The sequence below is a fragment of the Haliotis rubra genome, unplaced genomic scaffold (assembly GCF_003918875.1).
Source record: "Haliotis rubra isolate DU_JTF1 unplaced genomic scaffold, ASM391887v1 Scf284, whole genome shotgun sequence".
NCBI classification, from domain to species: domain Eukaryota; kingdom Metazoa; phylum Mollusca; class Gastropoda; order Lepetellida; family Haliotidae; genus Haliotis; species Haliotis rubra.
Window position 1 is genome coordinate 979800 of NW_025766936.1, and position 22334 is coordinate 1002133.

A 22334-nucleotide genomic window follows, 5' to 3' on the forward strand; every position below is an offset into this window, starting at 1 on the left:
CACTGCACTGCACACACCATACTGCACACACCACACTGACACACTGCACTGCACACACCATACTGCACACACCACACTGACACACTGCACTGCACACACCATACTGCACACACCACACTGACACACTGCACTGCACACACCATACTGCACACACCACACTGACACACTGCACTGCACACACCACACTGACACACTGCACTGCACACACCACACTGACACACTGCACTGCACACACCACACACTGACACACAACACACAACACATACCATGCCAAAAAACACACAGCACATAACACACCTCACACCACACACACCTGCACCCGCACCACACACCACACACATCTACACCCTTATTCGACAGAAACGCCTTGATATTGCACACCCTTCTTCAACAGACACACCTTGATATTGCACACCCTTCTTCAACAGACACACCTTGATATTGCACACCCTTCTTCGACAGACACACCTTGATTTTGCACACCCTTCTTCGACAGACACACCTTGATATTGCACACCCTTCTTCGACAGACACACCTTGATATTGCACACCCTTCTTCGACAGACACACCTTGATATTGCACACCCTTCTTCGACAGACACACCTTGATATTGCACACCCTTCTTCAACAGACACACCTTGATATTGCACACCCTTCTTCGACAGACACACCTTGATATTGCACACCCTTCTTCGACAGACACACCTTGATATTGCACACCCATCCTCGACAGACACACCTTGATATTGCACACCCTTCTTCGACAGACACACCTTGATATTGCACACCCTTCTTCGACAGACAAATCTTGATATTGCACACCCTTCTTCGACAGACACACCTTGATATTGTACACCCTTCTTCGACAGACACACCTTGATATTGCACACCCTTCATCGACAGACACACCTTGATATTGCACACCCTTCTTCGACAGACACACCTTGTATGGAAGTTACATTGCAGCCATACCTTCTGTCACGAACACACCTTGTTAATATACACCCTTCTTCGACAGACAAATCTTGATATTGCACACCCTTCTTCGACAGACACACCTTCATATTTCACACCCGTCTTCGACAGACAAACCTTAACAAGGCAACCTTTCAGAAATTTTTATCTTTTAAACCACATTTCAAAACAGTTTTATTCAGCTCTAAATTTTCCTGTGTTAAAAAGGTTTATTAAACTTTCAGTTACTTTGCTTCTCACATTGTTTTATTGCTTTTATATGTTGTCACACAGACACACACACACACATTCCTCTAGACACTAGGTGTGGATCATCTACACCTTGTCACACCTGTACTTCCACACAGGCAAGGTCATGACCTCTCACCTCAGTTCAACCTTGACCTGATGACATGCACCACTTGACTGCCTGTGGTTGCTGCTGCCCAATATCGATATACATAACCCAGGTGGTGGCCTCCATGTTGTCTGTCTCGCCACTAACCGCACTAACTCTCCTCCCTGTGCAGGGCAGCCCCGGGCTAGACGCTCCCTGTCCCATCGGTCCTGACGGGCTCCCTCTGCCCGGTTGTGGTTGGAGGATGCCACCGAACCAGGTAACCTTTGACCTCTTTGCTTGCTGCCCTAATGCTTGCACCCCAGCCTCCTGGAATGATATGAAATATATGCAACATAGTCATGCCAAGTGTTTAATTACGAACGGAACAAATCAGATCTGTTTATAGCATGCAGATTTCAAGGCCGCTGGATCCTCTGAGATATTGCTATAAACAGATAGTAAAAAATCCTGAAAACTTACACTTGCGTCTATAGACGTGACTTTGGCTGTTTTTGTTGTCTGCATGTGAATGTTGTTCGTAATTTTACACATCTAACTACTTATGACCTTGAACTATGACCTTGAATGCATGCATGCATTATAGGGCCTGCCTGGACTGGATGCACCTTGTCCACTAGGTAATGATGGATTGCCAATCTCGGGATGTGGGGACACAAGTTATGAGGCCAGAAGTACCCGCTCGCTGCTCAAATCCCGACGTAAGCAGCGCAAGATCTTGCGGCCATAGATCAGGTATGGCGCTTTATTGTGGATGATTTGCGTTAATTACACAGTGCACTCTTGTTGACTAATATACATGCAGGGTTAGGCCATGTTATGTTAAATCCCCATCATTTCAAAACTCAGTTCAGCCGATACATCAACTTGATAACCCCCACCTTCACACAGGTCCAGAGACATACTGACCCACGAAGATCAGGTTAGAATTGGTCTTCAGTAACCCATGCTTGTCGTAAGATAAGAAGCAACTAATGGGATCGGGTGGTCAGGCTCACTGACTTGGTTGACACATGTCATCGGTTCCCAATTGTGCAGATCAACGCTCATGCTGTTGATCACTGGATTGTCTGGCGCAGACTCGATTATTTCAGATCGCCGCCGTATACCTGGAATATTGCTGAGTGTGGCGTAAAACTAAACTCACTCACTCACCCAAAAACATACTTGTTGTAGAACTCAGCCAACATACACACTCACAGTTTGATAATCAGCCACCACCATCAGCAGCACTTGGACTCCATCAACTGGAAACATATATGTTTGAATATCCTTTACATTAGAATGTCAATGTCCATATATACACTAATCTGCCTCTATCACTATCATTGCACTATCTCGCATTTTGTTTTAATTATGCCAGTAATTTGTGGTTCCACCATATGAATCTGACAACACTGCATGGGTCATGTGCACTTGGGCACCGAGTGATGGCATGTGGGATATATCAACCCAGGGATGCAGGTACACGCACACCATGTGGTGCACCATGTGGTTCAGTGCTTATCTCGAGGCAGGGATAGAGGTACATGCCCAGGGACACTTGAGTGATGAGCATGTGAAATACGACATGTATCAACCTAGTATATGAGAACATTTCTAAAATATGTATTTATCACATAACTTGGCTTCTCTTTATATCATACATACCACAATGCATCATGGTGTAACATCTTACGAACATTTTACTATAATCCAACAAATATTGCATGAAGAACTATTACATCTTTCCAGAAGTGTCATGTTTATTGCTATGATGTAATGAACTGATAAAGAATTCATATTTAAAATGTTTCAACAGCTGAGTCTCCCTGGAGTCAGTCAACAGTATTATCTTATCACAATACCTGAAGTAAGCATTAATCCATGTGAGCACTTGTGTGTACAAAGAAAAAAGTTCAGTATATAAACTTTGTAAACCACCGACAGTGAGGAGTTGACCAGTATGTTTCAGGTAACCTGTCATCAGGTATGTCGTACCTGGCTGACAATGTCTCGCCAGTAAACTATGCCTGTCGCTAGAGATGGGATAAGGGTCAAACTCGATGATTTGGTTGACTGAGTGCTCACGACATCGATCACTCCCTGATATATCACAGACAGGTATCATGACGCTGAAATATTGCTATGTGTGGCATTAAACATCAAACAACTTGACGACAACTTGTCTAGACCGTCATGGGCAGATAACAGCCTGTTGGTAACAGCACTAACTTGTCACACCATAAGTCTTAGTTCATCTCCCATGTGGGTACAAGAATCTTCATTGATGTCCCCACCATGATACTGTGATATTATTGATAAAAGTAGCAATACACCCAAGCTCCCCGTGCTGACCTTGACAACATCAAGTAGAATTGGTGAGGTGGAATATGGGCGTGACTTCGGCTACTCTGTATTCCTGTTGTAACCCTTCCATGTTCCAGTTACTGGATCAACTAAGTGCTGCAGTTGGCAGCACAAAGCACCCATGAAACCAACTGTCATGGGTTTGAATCCCAATCATCTAGGTGTATCAGCACCATAGCTGTTGGTTTCACCTACATAACTTCAGGCTTCCGACCGATGTGAAGCTAACAAGCCATGGAATAACTCGAATAATGATAAACCCCTCTCACTCACTCACTCACTCACTCACTCACTCATGTTAGAGTTACAGATACACAATGAAGATATTCTGTGTACCAGTTAGAGTGTATTTATAAGTGTATCATAAGTGTACCAACAAAATGGACATGTCTGTATCTCCAGTCATGGGATGACCATTGACCAGGCATCACACAATGATCATTGTTAAGTAGTTTCAACAGTGTATGGTAAAAGAGACAATGTGGATGTTGGTGTTTGCCTGTACAAGTAACAGCGTCAGCCAAAAGTCTCGGTGATGTCTCCTCTGTCATGTTTACTGTTATCTCCAGAATGTAGCCCCAGTATCTACAAGCATGTACCACTGGTATCTCCCAGTAAATACCTCCGTTATTTCCCTGCCCGAGACTCTAGGTCACAGCTGTACAATACAGCTGCCCTATGTCCACTGTATCAGCTGGTCAGATAATCACATGGTCAGTGACAAGAACACCAGCTATCTGAAGAGAGCTGATAGAAGCCTGACAGTTTAATACCCTTGTTTTTCCCACTGAAGTATGTACAGGTTCTCCTCTCTAGAATTAATGATCGTCCATTGACCTTCAAATGTCAGACAGCATGTTCTGGCTAATCTTCACCATATATTCCTCCATTATTTGATAAGTAATCAACAGCCATAGTTTTAGCTCACCTGGACAAAGCCCTCCTGTGACTGATGACATGGACATTTTGTCAAATAATTAAACTGTTATTGAATAAGGTTTGCAAAACATTCAATGGAACGTGTTATCGATATGGTTAATGAGAGTGTTACTCGTGTAGTTCATGGAAAGTGTTATTCTTATATTTAACAGAAAGTGTTATTCTTATATTTAACAGAAAGTGTTATTCTTATATTTAACAGAAAGTGTTATTCTTATATTTAACAGAAAGTGTTATCAATGTGGTTAATGGACAGTGTTATCTATGTAATGGAATGTGGTATTCATATGGTTGATGAAAGTGTTACTAATTTGATTATTGAGCATGTCACATTGTGTATGTCACAATGTGTGGCAAGTGACATACAACATCATAATGTTGACAATGTGTGGCAAGTGACACAGATAGGTCACTGTACATTGACAATGTGTGGCAAGTGACACAGACAGGTCACTGTATGTTGACAATGTGTGGCAAGTGACACACACAGGTCACTGGATGTTGACAATGTGTAGCAAGTGACACAGACAGGTCACTGTATGTTGACAATGTGTAGCAAGTGACACAGACAGGTCACTGTATGTTGACAATGTGTGGCAAGTCACAGACTGGTAATTATGTTGACAATGTGTGGCAAGTGACATAAACTGGTCACTATATGTTGACAATGTGTAGCAAGTGACACAGACAGGTCACTGTATGTTGACAATGTGTAGCAAGTGACACAGACAGGTCACTGTATGTTGACAATGTGTGGCAAGTCACAGACTGGTAATTATGTTGACAATGTGTGGCAAGTGACATAAACTGGTCACTATATGTTGACAATGTGTAGCAGGTGACACAGACTGGTCACTGTACATTGACAATGTGTGGCAAGTGACACACACAGGTCACTGGATGTTGACAATGTGTAGCAAGTGACACAGACAGGTCACTGTATGTTGACAATGTGTAGCAAGTGACACAGACAGGTCACTGTATGTTGACAATGTGTGGCAAGTCACAGACTGGTAATTATGTTGACAATGTGTGGCAAGTGACATAAACTGGTCACTGTATGTTGACAATGTGTGGCAAGTGACACAGACTGGTCACTGTACGTTGATAATATGTGGCAAGTGACACATTGGTCACTGTATGTTGATAATATGTGGCAAGTTACACACACTGGTCACCATATGTTGACAATGTGTGGCAAGTGACACACACTGGTCACCATATGTTGACAATATGTGGCAAGTGACACATACAGGTCACCATATGTTGACAATATGTGGCAAGTGACACACACACACACACACACAGGTCACCATATGTTGACAATATGTGGCAAGTGACATACACTGGTCACCATATGTTGACAATGTGTGGCAAGTGACACACACTGGTCACCATATGTTGACAATGTGTGGCAAGTGACATAGACTGGTAATGATGTTGACAATAGATGGCAAGTCATACACACTGGTCACCATATGTTGACAATGTGTGGCAAGTGACACAGACAGGTCACTGTATGTTGACAATGTGTGGCAAGTGACATAGACTGGTAATGATGTTGACAATAGATGGCAAGTCATACACAGTGGTCACACATCAAGGTTGAGTCTTCTGTGTTGCCTTAGGCTGACCATCTGTGACAGTGTCTCACACAGACCTGGCATGCAGGGAGATGGTTGTCCCATGACACAATGCCATTGTCCCACTGTTATCACAAGGAACAATCAAAGGACAATGCTCACACCTGGTGCCAGGTGTATAGGACATATCGGCATGTCGGCCTGCAGAGTGTTGGAGATGAAGACCGATATAAGTCTTGTGATATACAACAGATGCAGAAACAGATGTCCCCATGATAAACACACAACAGCATAGCAGGTTAATTACTCAAACAGCTAAAAGTAATAAATATTGAATACAATCTCCTTAATACATAAACAAACTGATAATTTGTGTTATTTGTATGAAAGCATACACTCTGATGGTAAACTGATCAGACAGACTGAACCTGCAAGATCAGCAAAATCATGTAAAAATTCAACATGAACAAGTTCGATCATGGTCAAAATATTGATGGAATGCAATATCTGATGGCTTGTTGCCTTGACAGTTGCAATGTATATCAAATATGGCAAATTTACTATACAAAAGTAGTTAAATATTGCACTTTTCTTTCATATGAAGTTAGTCTGTAATGTCATGAAGAAATCAGGTGGGGTTTTCAGCTTTCTTATGGAAAAAATACTCATTCAGAGTAAAATTGTCAGGATGATTTCCAGGTTTTACATCCAATTTAACAACATTTTTCAACAATCAGATTGCAGCACACATTACCTTTCACAATGTCCTGCATGGAACTACACCCAACAAAAGTACTAGAATCTGTACTTTACTAAGAAAGTGTAATTCCAAATATAACATGTGTTCCATTGTTATGGTTTAGCATTTTCTGAATGTTCTAGATTTGTCCGGGGTTTATCTCGGGCTCATCTCGACTAGAGATGATATATAATTGTTTATGTCCTGGGCATGTAATCTGTTTACAATGGGCAGCCAACTCTCCAACATGGGGGAGGTACGATATGGGGCAGGCTCCCACAAGCTGACACTGCCTGGGGTCTGCCTGGGAGTGATGGTAATTAATGACTTGCTGTTAATTGGACTGTTAATGAACAGACTGCAACTGTGACTGTGTGTCACACACCACAGAAACAGCATATGTTAACTGTGATGGGCCGTGAAGAAGTTTACACAGATTTATAAGGTTGTTTGTTACAATGAAATATTGAGTAACATTGTCTGTGTTGAGATTACATGAAATGGCAAGTTGTGAAAACAATCAAACACTTTGTGTTTACACATTGAATAACTTGTGCAATTGTGTAGTGAAGTCTCCAACTTGACATGTTTACTGGGTGGGGATGTAATTAATACTTTATTATCAATTATATCTTGTGTGTAATGACTGTTGTAACACCTCAGTCAATCAAATGAATCTTTCATTCAGATATACTCATAGATATTCAAAGTTGACAGAAATTAGTGTGAATGACACCAACAGATATAAGTGAAACCTGCTGAGTCAGCAGTGTTGTTCACCAACAGCTATCAGTTGAGTTGAGTTGAGTTTTACGTTACATCGGCGTTATTCCAGCCATGATGTAGTGACGAGAACAAGTCTGTATTCATACACATTTTAAGTACAAAGTATAAATGAGTTTTATTTTGACTAGAGGTGAGGTGAAATTGGGTTTTACGTCGTGCTCGAGAATATTTCGCTCATATGACGACGTGCATGCGTGTATGTGTATGTGCGGCTGCTTGTACTAGCCCAGACTTAAGCTGTTTTTTTATAGTGCTAGCCCACTGAGATACCATGCCGCAGTGAAGCATGAATACCCCACTCAGACACATTATACTGACTCCAAGCCGACCAGTCCTTGTTGTACCCATTAATGCCGAGCGCCAGGCAGGGACCAACAAGTATAATATTTTAACGTCTTTTGGTATGACGCGGTCGGGGATCGAACCCGCGTCTTCCGCTCTCTCCGGGCGGACGCTGTAACCACTACACCACGGAGGCGGTCAGTTTTATTTTGAAAACATATATATATTCATGACATTATTATTTAAAAACAGAAAATGTCGTAGCACCAAATTCAAAAGCAGGCAATCTGTTATTCAGACCACAACCAAAGCTAACGCCTTCCGTCTATCATAATATTGTGTTAAGCGTTTCCCTCAATACCTCAGATATGAAATCAATGAATTATTGATTCAAAGTAGCATGTTTCACAGACCCCACACCACATTCTTTTCCCTTTTACCGAACCTTTTCTGCAGTGCAATAAGCCCTAAATGAAGTAAGTCTAGATGTTTCTCAGGTTCAAGGGGCTCCTTTTTAATTTAAATGGAGTTGGGTTTTTTATGAAACTATATATAATGAGAGACTAAGTGTTAGTCTAGATTGAAACATATTCATGAGGGGAAGTAAAAAGTAATCGGACCGTGATATGGGGCAACAGCCAGCTGTGAATAAACCTGGTGAGAGTGCAGACTCCTTTCTCTCCTATCTCTCAATGCTGTGTAAACCCATGTAGCGGTTAATCCTTAGTCCGCTGACTGGCCGCAATTCACTACTGGTCACCATTGTGTGGAGGGACCATCTCAATAGTGAGATGGAGGTGAAAGGGCAGTTACAATCATACAGATAGACATAAATGTCTATGTATGAGAAAGACACAAACTGTATACAAATGGAGTGACATTTTGAATGGCATTTTGAAGTGATCTTCATCAGGTGAAGGAGTAAGAATATACTCTGAAATGTCATGTTCTTCAAAAGAAGAAGTTGACATTCATATATTCTGACCTTTATGTATACAAATGCATCTGTAACAGTAAAGATGCACTGTAATTGTTACAGTCCACTCTTACTCAGTTTCACATTGTTTTCATTCATCTGATCACACGCCATTCACCATGGCCTGATATGTGGCATCAACCCTCTCTCACTACCATGGGAACACATCCTCTCCAACCTGGTGATGCTATTTTGGTTTGATACAAATTTCTATGGGAGGTTTGAGATGACCCCTGGTAACTTTCCACCAGCAGTGAGGCAGTGGTCAAGTGACCCTGACCAGACACCTGTTGCCCTGCAGGGCTTATCCCTTTATCAGACACTGTGCAAATATTGGCCCTCTCACAGACCCCTACATCCCCTCTCAACACTTCATTAGGGGGTAACCCTAACAATCCCTTCCCCCCAGTCCCAAGCCCTGGGGATAAGCCAGGACAATAGTGACTGTGCTGACCCAGGGGAAACTTCAAACATGCCTTGATTGAATAATGTTTCTAACTGAAAGGTGTGATTTACAGTGATCATCAGTAACAGTTTGGTGGGTTAGTCTCCTGGCAGCCAGCCATACCATGCAGACTTGTTACCTCTGTTCAAGGAATCTTTGCTTACAGGCACCTGATGCTGTTCAGCTGTCTAACATTTAAATGTTAGATTCAAGTCCATTGTCAGCCTTTTATGTGAATTATCCGAGTCATACTTCTTGGGAAGATTGTCTTACATATTTCAGATTTCTGAGTGACATTTCAGTATGGTGCCTGTATCAAGCAATTGCACTTTCAGCATAAAGTCTCTCGCACATTCACTGAAATGTCGCATTGAATGAATAAAGTATCCATCTCTCAACTCTGTAGTCATGGACACTGCAGCATCTGAGGTGTCACTTGAAGATAGAATGATAATAATGATGAGTATATATATAGTGCTGTATCCATCCACAAGGTGCATGCGCAAAGCACAAAGATATGAAACATATGTTTGGCAGATGTCAGTGTGTCATGTCAATGATAAACACTGTATGTGGAAGAAGTTACATCATGACATTTGACTCGACAAGGGATGATCACGACACCTGTGACAAGGCATGATCACGACACCTGTGACAAGGGATGATCACTACACCTGTGACAAGGCATGATCACTACACCTGTGACAAGGCATGATCACTACACCTGTGACAAGGCATGATCACTACACCTGTGACAAGGTATGATCACTACACCTGTGACAAGGTATGATCACTACACCTGTGACAAGGCATGATCACTACACCTGTGACAAGGCATGATCACTACACCTGTGACAAGGCATGATCACTACACCTGTGACAAGGTATGATCACTACACCTGTGACAAGGTATGATCACTACACCTGTGACAAGGCATGATCACTACACCTGTGACAAGGTATGATCACTACACCTGTGACAAGGCATGATCACTACACCTGTGACAAGGTATGATCACTACACCTGTGACAAGGCATGATCACTACACCTGTGACAAGGCATGATCACTACACCTGTGACAAGGCATGATCACTACACCTGTGACAAGACATGATCACTACACCTGCGGACATGATGATTAAATGGCAAGAAGACTGTGGATTTATGAAAACCCATCTTGATTAGTAAACACAAGTCTAGAATGCTGGTAATCAGCATTGGTAAACAGAAATCAGAAGAGAGAAATGTGGTGTGAATCTACCATTTTATAGATGATGTTGGTCTGTCGGTGATCCATGCAAGCTTATCATTAGTTACACATACAAATCCTCAATACCTCTCCAAATACAATGTACATTTTCCATCAATAATGCATTCTTAAAAAATGAAAACCCCTGGAACTGAAAGTTTTAAGAACTAAAACAATACAGATTAAGATGACAGCGGACACTATAGTGTTGTCTATCATCATGTATTTAGGGGCGGTGGGATAGCCAGGTGATATGGTCCTGGCTCATCAGGCTGAAATTAGGGTTCAAGTCCTCCAGGGTACGATGCATTAAGCCCAGGGTCCCCATTCATGATGTTGCTGGAATATTGCTAAAAGCAGCCCAAAATCTTTCATACCCTGGAATATATCAAACACTTCATGCAAGTTCATAATTGCTTGGCAGCAGTAAATCTTTTCAAAGTATAAGCATTATCAAGATGTTGTTAGCCTGAAAACTGTGACCAACACTCAAACTCCAAACATATACACTTATCCAGCACATTACCTCAAATAACCATTTGTTGTTGGTGTCAGGTTTAGTTATATCACATGGGTTATTATCAAAAACAATTGTACCAAAAACAAATCTTGAAAGAGATTTCCTTTAAGAAATATATGATGTCAAGTCTGTGGCACACATGTGTCAGTAAGTAGAAGAACAGTGATTACCAGAGAGGCAGGCTGAGACAAAATACAAACGTGAGTAAGTTGGAAGAAGAACAGTGATTACCAGAGAGGCAGGCTGAGACAAAATACTAACATGTGTCAGTAGGAAGAAGAACAGTGATTACCAGAGAGGCAGGCTGAGACAAAATACTAACATGTGTCAGTAGGAAGAAGAACAGTGATTACCAGAGAGGCAGGCTGAGACAAAATACTAACATGTGTCAGTAGGAAGAAGAACAGTGATTACCAGAGAGGCAGGCTGAGGCTGAGAGGTAGAAAATACTAACATGTGTCAGTGTCAGGAGAAGAACAGTGATTACCAGAGAGGCAGGCTGAGACAAAATACTAACATGTGTCAGTAAGTAGAAGAACAGTGATTACCAGAGAGGCAGGCTGAGACAAAATACTAACATGTGTCAGGAGGTAGAAGAACAGTGATTACCAGAGAGGCAGGCTGAGACAAAATACTAACATGTGTCAGGAGGTAGAAGAACAGTGATTACCAGAGAGGCAGGCTGAGACAAAATACTAACATGTGTCAGGAGGTAGAAGAACAGTGATTACCAGAGAGGCAGGCTGAGACAAAATACTAACATGTGTCAGGAGGTAGAAGAACAGTGATTACCAGAGAGGCAGGCTGCAGACAAAATACTAACATGTGTCAGTAGGTAGAAGAACAGTGATTACCAGAGAGGCAGGCTGAGACAAAATACTAACCTTGATCTGTATGAAGGATACTCTGTATCTGACATCAGCTTTACTTTCAGGCTGATAAGTCATAAGTGAAAGACAGAATACATAACAGTGAGTTTTATTGAAAGCTGCGACTGTTAATGCACAACAGCTCAGTAGGAAAGGATTGGTAACTTCCATTCTAACCAAAATCAGGAACCTATCAACCATAAGAGTTATCAAATGTCCATGTTATTTTTGTTTGTAGGTTTTTGCCATGTGTGACGGTTCCATTTCTCCGTTTCAGTGACATGGCGCGAGGGAGGTGGGCGTGACAGGATGTGGATACTTTGACAAACCAGATGATCAGTCAGAGCTCCGCCATGACACACAGAGATGAACAGAGATTCCCCATCTGGCATCACATCATCATTGTGACCAGGATTAACACAATACCACAGACATTCACACACACAGATACACTCCTGCATTCAGGCATCTTTAACCACCTCATGTTTCTGTTACCATTGCATCTTCCCTCCATCATATCTACAAGCATAGGGCACGATCCTCCCAGTAGAAGGCAACACCACCATTGAACAGTTGCCAAACAGATGTCATTCTTACAACAGATGTTTATTTAACAACAGACCTCATTTGAAATCATACTTTAACCAGTAGACAAAGCCATCAGAAAGTGGCCTGAGAAATCAGAAATATACATCATTTAGCCAGCAGACATTATTCAGAATACAAATGTGTTTAATTTTAAGAAGCAGACGTCATTCCAAAAGCAGACAGCCAAAAGAAGCAGATGCTAATCAGAAAGCAGGCTCCTTTAAAATACCAGACATCATTTAGAAAAGTCATCATTTAGAAACAGATGTCAATCTAAAAGTGAGCAGTCAACAGAACACCAGTCATTCAGAAAGCAGATGTCATTCAGAAGAAGGAAAGATCATGCATGTGGATGTCTTCAGAATGGAGGATTTGTGGCACTATGCAGTGGGAAGTATCAGGATATGTGTACTGTCAACCAAATGTAAATACTAGCATTCATTTTAAATGTGATCTGTTCATGGACAGTGTCATCGGTTCATGGACAGTGTCATCGGCTCATGGACAATGTCGTCTGCTCATGGACTATGTCGTGTGTTCAAGGACAATGTCGTCTGTTCAAGGACAATTTCGTCTGCTCATGGACTATGTCGTCTGTTCATGGACTATGTCGTCTGTTCAAGGACAATGTCGTCTGCTCATGGACTATGTCGTCTGCCACAAAACACTGGGATTAGGTAACTGTTGTTAGTGATGGAAATACTCAATTATTTGTTGTCTAGTAGAAACAGTTGATGGCCTACGACATGTTTTTTGTAACAATCATTTGTTAACAAAATTAATGATGCAAATTTTATTGGTATTTATTTGTAAAATTTGATTGTATGGTGGAACTGGTCCGAGGAATAGATGGAGATGGCTACAGCCAATGAGCGGATGGGGCGTGTGTGTGAGAGTGTTCGAGCGAGAGTGGGTCTATTGTGTTCGTTGCAGCCAGAGAGATTGTACATATACTTGTGTTCATTTTATGTTCATCCCATAATCAGGAATGGAGTGTCCATCCTACTTTGTGTACAACAACCTCTGTTCACAGTGGCAGCGTCTGGTGACCATTCTTGCTGAGTATTTGTCTCTATGTGAAAATAGTCCAGGTGAACCCCATGAAGCCGACCGATGGCCAGCTGTCCCCTGCTTAATGTCGTCTCTTTAAAGACACACATCATCCTCATCAGACTCTTGTCTGATGACAAATTAGACTCTGTTTGAAGTTTGTGAATATATTCATTTACCAAGCATAATGAAAGTCTCCCAATCATCAATGATGTGCCTACATGTTTCGAGTGGTCTTTCATGATTACGTTCAAGTTTGCCATCTTTTCATAATTGTTCATCTAGACATGTTTCAGTGTTGTAACACATGCAAAGCTGTTTGTTTGGTTTTGGAAGTCTCCCCAGGAGTAGTGTCTAACGCTGTCGGTACTGATACGTCATAGCCAGAAGATAACCCTAAACAATCTTGTAGTGTAGGTCTACAGAATACATAGACACAATAGTACTAACACATCTGTTGTCATGGTTATCTTACACATATCATGCAGTAACCATGGTAACAACATAATCTTTATGGTACCTATACTAGTATAGATTTGATGTCAAAGCTTCTTACCCGGAGAAGATATCACTATAAGTGCTGAGTCTAAAATCTGCAAACACTACAGTTCAAGTGACAAAGTATCTTTTTTTCTGTTACTAAGGCAAATATGAACAGTTTGTTCAGCGATGCAATCAGTAATTCAGCATCCTTCTATTTTGTGTAATAGAAATGTCTACATGGTCTTGTAGGGCATGCTACAAAGGTCATGTTTTGTTGACAGATTTGGACATGTGATATTCATGTAATGGTTGTCTACTTTGGATTGGGGCTCTTTTATGTTTGCCCTGTGCCATAAACTCCCTGCACTGCATGTGCTCTTGGGCAGGGCATGGAGCTTGCTTACACGTTTATGTCTTGCAATGATTATTGTATAACAGGCTATTCTAATTAATTTACGAGTTTGTATCATTTTTGTCATAAAGCTATCAGTATGAGACTATGTTTTTATTCACAAGATTTATATTATCCTTGGAATTTAAGATGATGATATGTCCCATGACAATAGAGTTCTTGAAGAGACTACAGTGGTATCTGCCATCTCACTCTGCCCGACCAAGCATTTACAACTCAGGGAAGACAACTCCGCTGCCTGTATTTGGCACTCACTGTTTAAATGGGCCATTCATTACTACATCTCGAAATTACTGAGGGAATTCATGTTGTTCTCCTGTAACCAGGATATGACTCCAGACTTCCGGGGACATTGGTGTCATCTATGGCAGTTTCCTACTGATAGTTTAATGTTCTTTGTGAGCCTACAGGTCATATAACCAGAATATTAGTTCCATACAGGGTGGTGCTGTTTCCCCTGACAACTAGAACCTCCGCAGGAGTCAGGGCCAACTCAAGATGTAAAACATCACAACCCTACAATATAGAACTCTGGAGTTTTGACCCCAGATCTAAAAGTGTAAAGGCATATGATATGCATTAAGGCCAGTCCAGTTTTCTTGCTCTTCATCAGTTTGCAGAAGGCAGGAAGTTTTAACTACACACTGAATCATTGAGAGAGCTGATTTGACTTCAGTTACATCAAAAACATGTCAGTTTAATAACACTCTTATGTTTTAACTCTAACAAATGTAGGGCAGCTCTGTAAAACAAGATGACAATGTAATATTGTGTCTGTCCCAAATGATCATCATAGAATGTTACTGTATAACACTATGATCCAGAACTCTAAGATATCTGTCCCAAGGAAGAACTCTCCCTGAGTAATGAAATTCAGTCAGACTGTCCCAAATATTGGTCTCTAGGCTCCGGAACCACCTTAGTCGTATTCCCTATCACATCCCACATAATCATTGGTCTAAAGAAAATTCTTAAAATTTAGTTTGTATGATTCAATTTTAGATCCCCATCATAGAGATCTTGTTGATCTAAGGATCTTCATGTAGTTGAAAGGGAGAGACTGGTAGACGAGAGGACAGTCTGCTGGAGTAGGGTAGATATTGTACATATTGGCTTGTTGCTTGTACAGTGTAGAAGATGTTATTCTTGTATTTTGTTTCTTGTTTATGAAAGTCATGAAGTCAGATCTTGTGCTTGTTTCATTTAGAACACAAAGGATGAATGTCTATCCATATTTGGCAAATAATCATCGATAATCCATTTGTCAAAAGAGTTTCTTGAAAACCAGGACATTGTAATATTTGTAATATTGTTCACTGAATCTTTATAACCGACTTGTAGTTCCCATGGAGAAATATTCTGACAAACAAGCGATAGACTAAACAACTGAGATCTGCGTGAACATGTGTATGACTTAGCTCAATTAACTAAGACTATTTTATTTGTTTTGTTCTTAACAGTTGTAATATCTTGCAGTAAACCGCCTAATTGATGTATTAACTCAGTATGTTTACAGAAGATTTAATGAATAAAAATATCAACCTACAACAAAGTCCTGTGTTCATTTCAGCAGTCAGACATACTGATGAACCTTCAATGGGGGGGACACACTGTTATATATACTGTTATATATACTGTTATATATACTGTTATATATACTGTAATATATACTGTTATATATACTGTTATATATACTGTAATATATACTGTAATATATACTGTAATATATACTGTTATATATACTGTAATATACTGTTATATATACTGTAATATATACTGTTATATATACTGTAATATATACTGTTATATATACTGTAATATATACTGTTATATATACTGTTACTAAACTAACCACAACACTCTACAGTCATATGCACTAATTTGGGCCAACTGTTTATGATGTTTTTTAATCATTATATTTTTTTCTTTGCATATACTTACTAACCAGGAACAATGACACTGACATGCATGTGATCACCTGACATGTGATCACCTGATTGTGATGCTGCAAAAGGGCCACTTCCTGCTCAACCTGGAATACTGTTCTCCACAGAACCAGTCACATTCAGCCCAAAACATTCAGTAGTTGAGAGACATTTATCATCTCAAGCACACACAAAAGTGCAGTTTTCAAGGGGGAAAATGCAATCATTTGACTGTCTCTTGTCTGTTGGTTGTGGTGCAGTGGTGACCTTGGTCAACATATATCAGTTTACAAATGGCCGATGTTGTTTACTAAACACCCCCTAGGACTGGAGGAGGGGTGGGGTGTATTACTTTGTGAAACACACTGAAGGTGAGGCTGAGTTTACACACTGGCGGCGGTGTTAACAGCATCACTTAAGGCAATGAAATGGATGCAAGAATTTGAAAAATGTGGATTTCCGTGAAAACGGAAGTGCAACATGTAAGGTTTGATTGTCTAACATTGTAAATGAAATGCTGATATCAAGGTGAAGGTCAGGAAGCAGGGCAAGTGGAATATTTTGCCTCAACTCCTTCCATGACAGACTGACTCATTCAATCCACGGCTGGCTAACTTGGTCAGTGGCAGGCTAATTTGAGTCAATGTATGACAGACTAACTCAGGTAGTGTATGACAGACTAACTTGGTCAGTGGGAGGCTAACTCGAGTCAATGTATGACAGACTGACTCATTCAGTCTATGGCTGGTCAACTTGGTCAGTGGCAGGCTAATTTGAGTCAATGTATGACAGACTGACTCATTCAATCCACGGCTGGCTAACTTGGTCAGTGGCAGGCTAATTCGAGTCAATGTATGACAGACTAACTCAGCTAGTGTATGACAGACTAACTTGGTCAGTGGGAGGCTAACTCGAGTCAATGTATGACAGACTAACTCAGGTAGTGTATGACAGACTAACATGGTCAGTGGGAGGCTAACTCGAGTCAATGTATGACAGACTAACTCAGGTAGTGCATGACAGACTAACTTGGTCAGTGGGAGGCTAATTCGAGTCAATGTATGACAGACTAACTCAGGTAGTGTATGACAGACTCAGGTAGTGTACAACTTGGTGGGAGGCTATCAATGTAAATGTACAGTGGGAGGCTAACTCAGAGTCAATGTATGACAGACTAACTATGACAGGGTAGTGTATGACAGACTAACTTGGTCACTATCTTGGACACACCAACTCAGGTAGCGCAGTGGGAGGCTAACTCAGGTAGTGTGTATGACAGACTAACTCAGGTAGTGTATGACAGACTAACTTGGTCAGTGGGAGGCTATCTGGGTAAATGTATGACAGACTAACTCAGGTATGACAGACTAGGCTAACTAATGTATGACAGACTAATTCAGGTCACTGTATGACACATGACCAAACTCAGCTAGTGCATGACAGACTAATTTGGTCAGTGGGAGGCTAACAAGGTCACTGTATGACAGACTAACTCAGGTAGTGTATGACGGACTAACATGGTCAGTGGGAAGCTAACAAGGTCACTGTATGACAGACTAACTCAGGTAGTGTATGACAGACTAACTTGGTCAGTGGGAGGCTAATAAGGTCAATGTATGACAGACTAACTCAGGTAGCGTATGACGGACTAACTTGGTCAGTGGAAGGCTAACAATTAAGGTCACTGTATGACACACTGACTCAGGTAGTGCATGACAGACTAATTTGGTCAGTGGGAAGCAAACAAGGTCAGTGTATGACAGACTAACTAACTCTATGATGGACTAATGGTCAGTGGCAGGCTAACAAGGTCACTGTATGCCAGACTAACTCAAGTAGTGTATTCCACCTGACACCACCGTGCCTCATCCCCATCCCCCAACTCAAACGCACGCTCGCACGCATGCAAGCACCGACCCTATCCTGCTTCCCAATCCCCCCATTCCACGGTACGTGGAGATGTTGTCAGGGCAATCAATGGTACAATTTGTACGATGTTCAGTTTTCCAGCTTACTACATTAGCGTCACTGCTTCCTAAGTTGTAGACATTTTAAGCAATGAAGATGTCTACCATCGTAATTGTGTTGTTTAAATACGTCACACTTACACGTTAGGTTGTATTTACCACAAAACCCACTGCCGTGAGTTCATCGAGCGGTCAATCTGAGACGCGGCTAATTGCTGGGGTGATATATAAGTGTATATAAACTGCCGGCTGATATGTCCTTGTATACAGCCTGTAGACGGGTCACTACGGGGTGAGCTCGTGCCCGGATACACATCAGAGACAGCGAACATTTGTTAAACTATAAATGAGAGCTCAAGATTGGGATCTGACAATCTTGCTCAGGTGTCCGAGACTGGACCCTGCATCAGCCACAGACACTACCACGAGCCATTTATTATAAAATAATGCCCATTTAAGCTTCTATATCGTGTATAGGGGCAAACAGAACGTCTTTTATAGTTAAAGACATTTATTGAACTCCAACGCCAGCCTTCTAAAGCTGTCTATCGCTATTTATGATAGATTGTATTATTTATGGTGACACAGTCATTATATACACGTGTATTCACGAGACAGATCTTTAAACTTGAATGGGTGGTAGTCTGCTGGTCATATAGTCATCACGCAAAGCATACGTGTAACGAAACACATGTTGGTGAATCTGTATGTAGATGATACAGACTTGGCACAAGTTCTCGCTGCAGCCCACATCTTAGCCTTGCTCCAAGGCTGTACTGTGTGCTTAGCCCATGCATGTATAGCAATTCTATCCTTTAAGGAGGCAAGTCTAGATAAGCGGACAGTACATAGGACCCCAGTCTGTTATTTATATGTTTATTTGAAATTATTACTTAAACTATTAATTATTACCTCAGAGACTTTTTCAAGTCTACCCATACCTTGACCCGTCACGATATCAGGCTTAGCCTTGCTCTAAGGCTTTACTGAATATGTTCATAGATGTCTGGTAAATTACACCCTTAACGGCAAGAAAGCATACGCGTGCAATACAAAAACCAGTCTTAGGACAACAATCTTTCATAAAATGACAGATTGTTATATTATTTACATTATCTAAAAATTACGGTGTGAATTATTGCCTGATATAGTTTTACATAAGTTTACATCAAACGACATATCAGTATATAGTCACCAGTTCTGATTAACATATAAATCGTTTTTTAAAACGTACAAGATACATCACTATAGTGTTTGATATATAATGGATGTACTCTTAATAAAATATATTGAAATATGTGCATTGTGAATGTGTATAAAACCAGTGTATATGGTAGTATAATGTCCAGTGTATAGCTGGTGTATACAATGTATATTGTATGTACCATGTAACCTTATAGGCTACGCTACATGTACAATGTATATTACATACAGTGTATATGTTATGTATAAATGTATCGTGGATACCGTTTTGTCATGTATATATACTCTCCCAAAAAAGAAACGCATATAGGAATTTCAACTGTATTTTTATGTTTATCTTGAAACATCTTGTAGGCTTTATGAGTAAATGAAATATAGCGAAATTGCACACTGGGAATGCAGACTTATCCGACTGTTGCACCAACTCGAGGAAAGTCAGTTTGAGTGTCACATGGAGACGTGTGGTGGCGCTGAAGTCAATACCTCGTGTGACCACCGTGGGCATCCAAAACTGCAGGGCATCGCCTCGTCATCGAACGAATAAGTCTCAAAATCTCGTGTTGCCCAATCGCAGCCCACTCTGCCTGTAGTGCCTGTGCGAGTTGCTGAAATGTCTGGGGCTGAGGGTTACGGCGTCGCACCCGTCTGTCCAGGGCATCGCACAGATGTTCGATCGGGTTTAAGTCCGGTGATCTTGAGGGCCAGGCGAGCACATTGATGTTGTGGTTCTGGAGGAAGTCTCTAGTGTGACGTGCTGTGTGGGGCTTGGCATTGTCCTGTTGAAACAACTCCCTCTGGCGATCAATGATTGGAAGGAGGTGTGGGCGTAGGATTTCGTCACAGTACCGTTGAGCCGTCAGGTTGCCCTGGATCATCACCAAATCACTTCTCCTACGGCAGGTGATCTCCCCCCCCACATCATAACACTTCCCCGGACGAATCTGTCCACCTGGGGAACGCAAGCGTCGGCGAAACGTTCACGTCGACGTCCATGGCGTCGTTCCAATAGAAATCGTGATTCATCACTGAACCAGATTCTACGCCAATTCGGTAGGTTCCAGGCCTGAACGTTGGTGCACCATTGAACTCGATGTCGACGATGTTGTTGTCGAAGCACAGGGCCAAAATAAGGTCTTCTGGCACGTAAACCAGCCTGACGGTCTGTGTAGAAAGCCTCCTCAATCCGGGTATTTGTCGAGCGGTACTGGTCGCCGTAGCTGTTCGATGACGCAGGTGATGTACCCGGATGTAGCGATCCTGCGCCGCAGTGGTCGCTCGAGGTCGCCCACTACGAGGGGCATCTGCTACCGCATTCTGCCGGCGATATCTCTCCCACAGCCGTGATATGGTGCTTTGGTGAACATTCATGCGTCGGGTAACTGCACGTTGAGACTGGCCAGCTTCAAGCAAACCAATGGCGATATGACGGTTGGCTTCACTTAGACGTGGCATTTTGCGTTCGTCAACAATATTCCAAATACAGTGAATAATCGACAGACAGCGATCAACCTTTTATACCCATCATTGAGACTATCTGATCCCCAACTTTCACGAGCATTGCATGTGAATTGTGTATTCTGTGACACTACACGCCGAAATTGAAAATCATGCTGTTAAATACGGGTATTTTACGGATGGTGCGTTTTGTTGTGATGTTTCAAAACATAAACACCATAGGACTCATAAACAGAGCAAAACCTTTTGTAAAATGAATCACGTTTTAATTCATTGCTACATGAAATTGCTATTTTCATGATGCGTTTCTTTTTTTGGGGAGAGTATATAATATATAGACCAGTGTACGACTTTGCCGAGAGTAATCTGAGAAGTCATCTCATAAAGAATTGTGTTATCAGTGTGATAAACCAGCCTGATATCGTGTGTATCAAGATTCAATAAATATGTAAATGAATACATGATATGAATTAGTTATTCACCATACACCGTTGCTTAATAGGCTATTGCTTAAAGTTTAGATAATATGATGTTGGCAGCCGCGACTGTAAATCAAAGGGGGGTTGTTCACTGTACCGCTGTAACCAAACGTGGCCTGAATTGCAAAGCATCTCGGGGGAGGGCCTGTTTTCGTGTTGGCTTCGTCAATCAACAAGAAGCCTGTCCCCATCGCAAGGTTTTCACAATATACACTTAAGTGGGACAACCGTTTCATTCTCGGGCGTGTGGGGTGGGGGTGGAGGAGAGAGAGAGGTGGGGGAGGATATTCTCGATATTAGATTCATCCAACAATATCAATGCTAATTACACGGCACTAGTACAGTAATTGTTTTAAAAACTCCAGTGAAACAATGAACCCCGTTGTACCAGGCCACAGCGTGTACATGCATTTCGTCCTGTCGTTTAGATAGGTGTTGAATTTCGGCCAACAAACTTCAGCCAAAATTATTCCAAATACCATCGTTATCGGATATTGTTTCAGCGTTGTACAATGAATCGGGGAACTGTACGTGTACAGCATGTCGTATACAGTTAGTGTTTTTGGATGTGTTTGTTTTAAAAGAGTTAGCAAACATCGCGTTTACCTGTCCTTATCAACCGTGGCAGCCACACTTAGGGACATGACCTGAGCAATATACGCCCCACGTGACACACCTGCACGTGCTGCAGTTGCATATCACAGGTCCGCCTGATCCAGGT

The 22334-nt window shown here is 41.6% G+C and overlaps 1 protein-coding gene and 1 long non-coding RNA gene across 8 annotated transcripts in view; one reads left to right on the forward strand and one right to left on the reverse strand.

Annotated features, from left to right (window-relative positions):
- LOC124281413 (collagen alpha-1(XXIII) chain-like) overlaps positions 1-16132 on the forward strand; it is a 145378-nt gene extending 129246 nt beyond the window's left edge. For 4 of the 6 annotated variants that reach the window (XM_046717457.1, XM_046717461.1, XM_046717455.1 and 1 more), the window contains 3 exons: positions 1486-1572; positions 1900-2048; positions 12329-16132. In XM_046717457.1, coding sequence (XP_046573413.1) covers positions 1486-1572; positions 1900-2043 — 231 coding nt within the window. In that variant the 3' untranslated portion in view covers positions 2044-2048; positions 12329-16132. The remainder of the gene's footprint in view (positions 1-1485; positions 1573-1899; positions 2049-12328) is intronic. The other 2 variants (XM_046717460.1, XM_046717458.1) reach the window with 1 other exon arrangement.
- Positions 1205-22334, reverse strand: LOC124281415. Of its 2 annotated transcripts, none has more exons than XR_006899924.1 (3): positions 22220-22334; positions 2514-2560; positions 1205-1622 (listed from the first exon to the last, which is right to left on the reverse strand). It is a non-coding gene; the product is annotated as an uncharacterized LOC124281415 (long non-coding RNA). The 2 variants fall into 2 exon arrangements; XR_006899925.1 differs by lacking the exon at positions 22220-22334 and adding an exon at positions 12067-12322.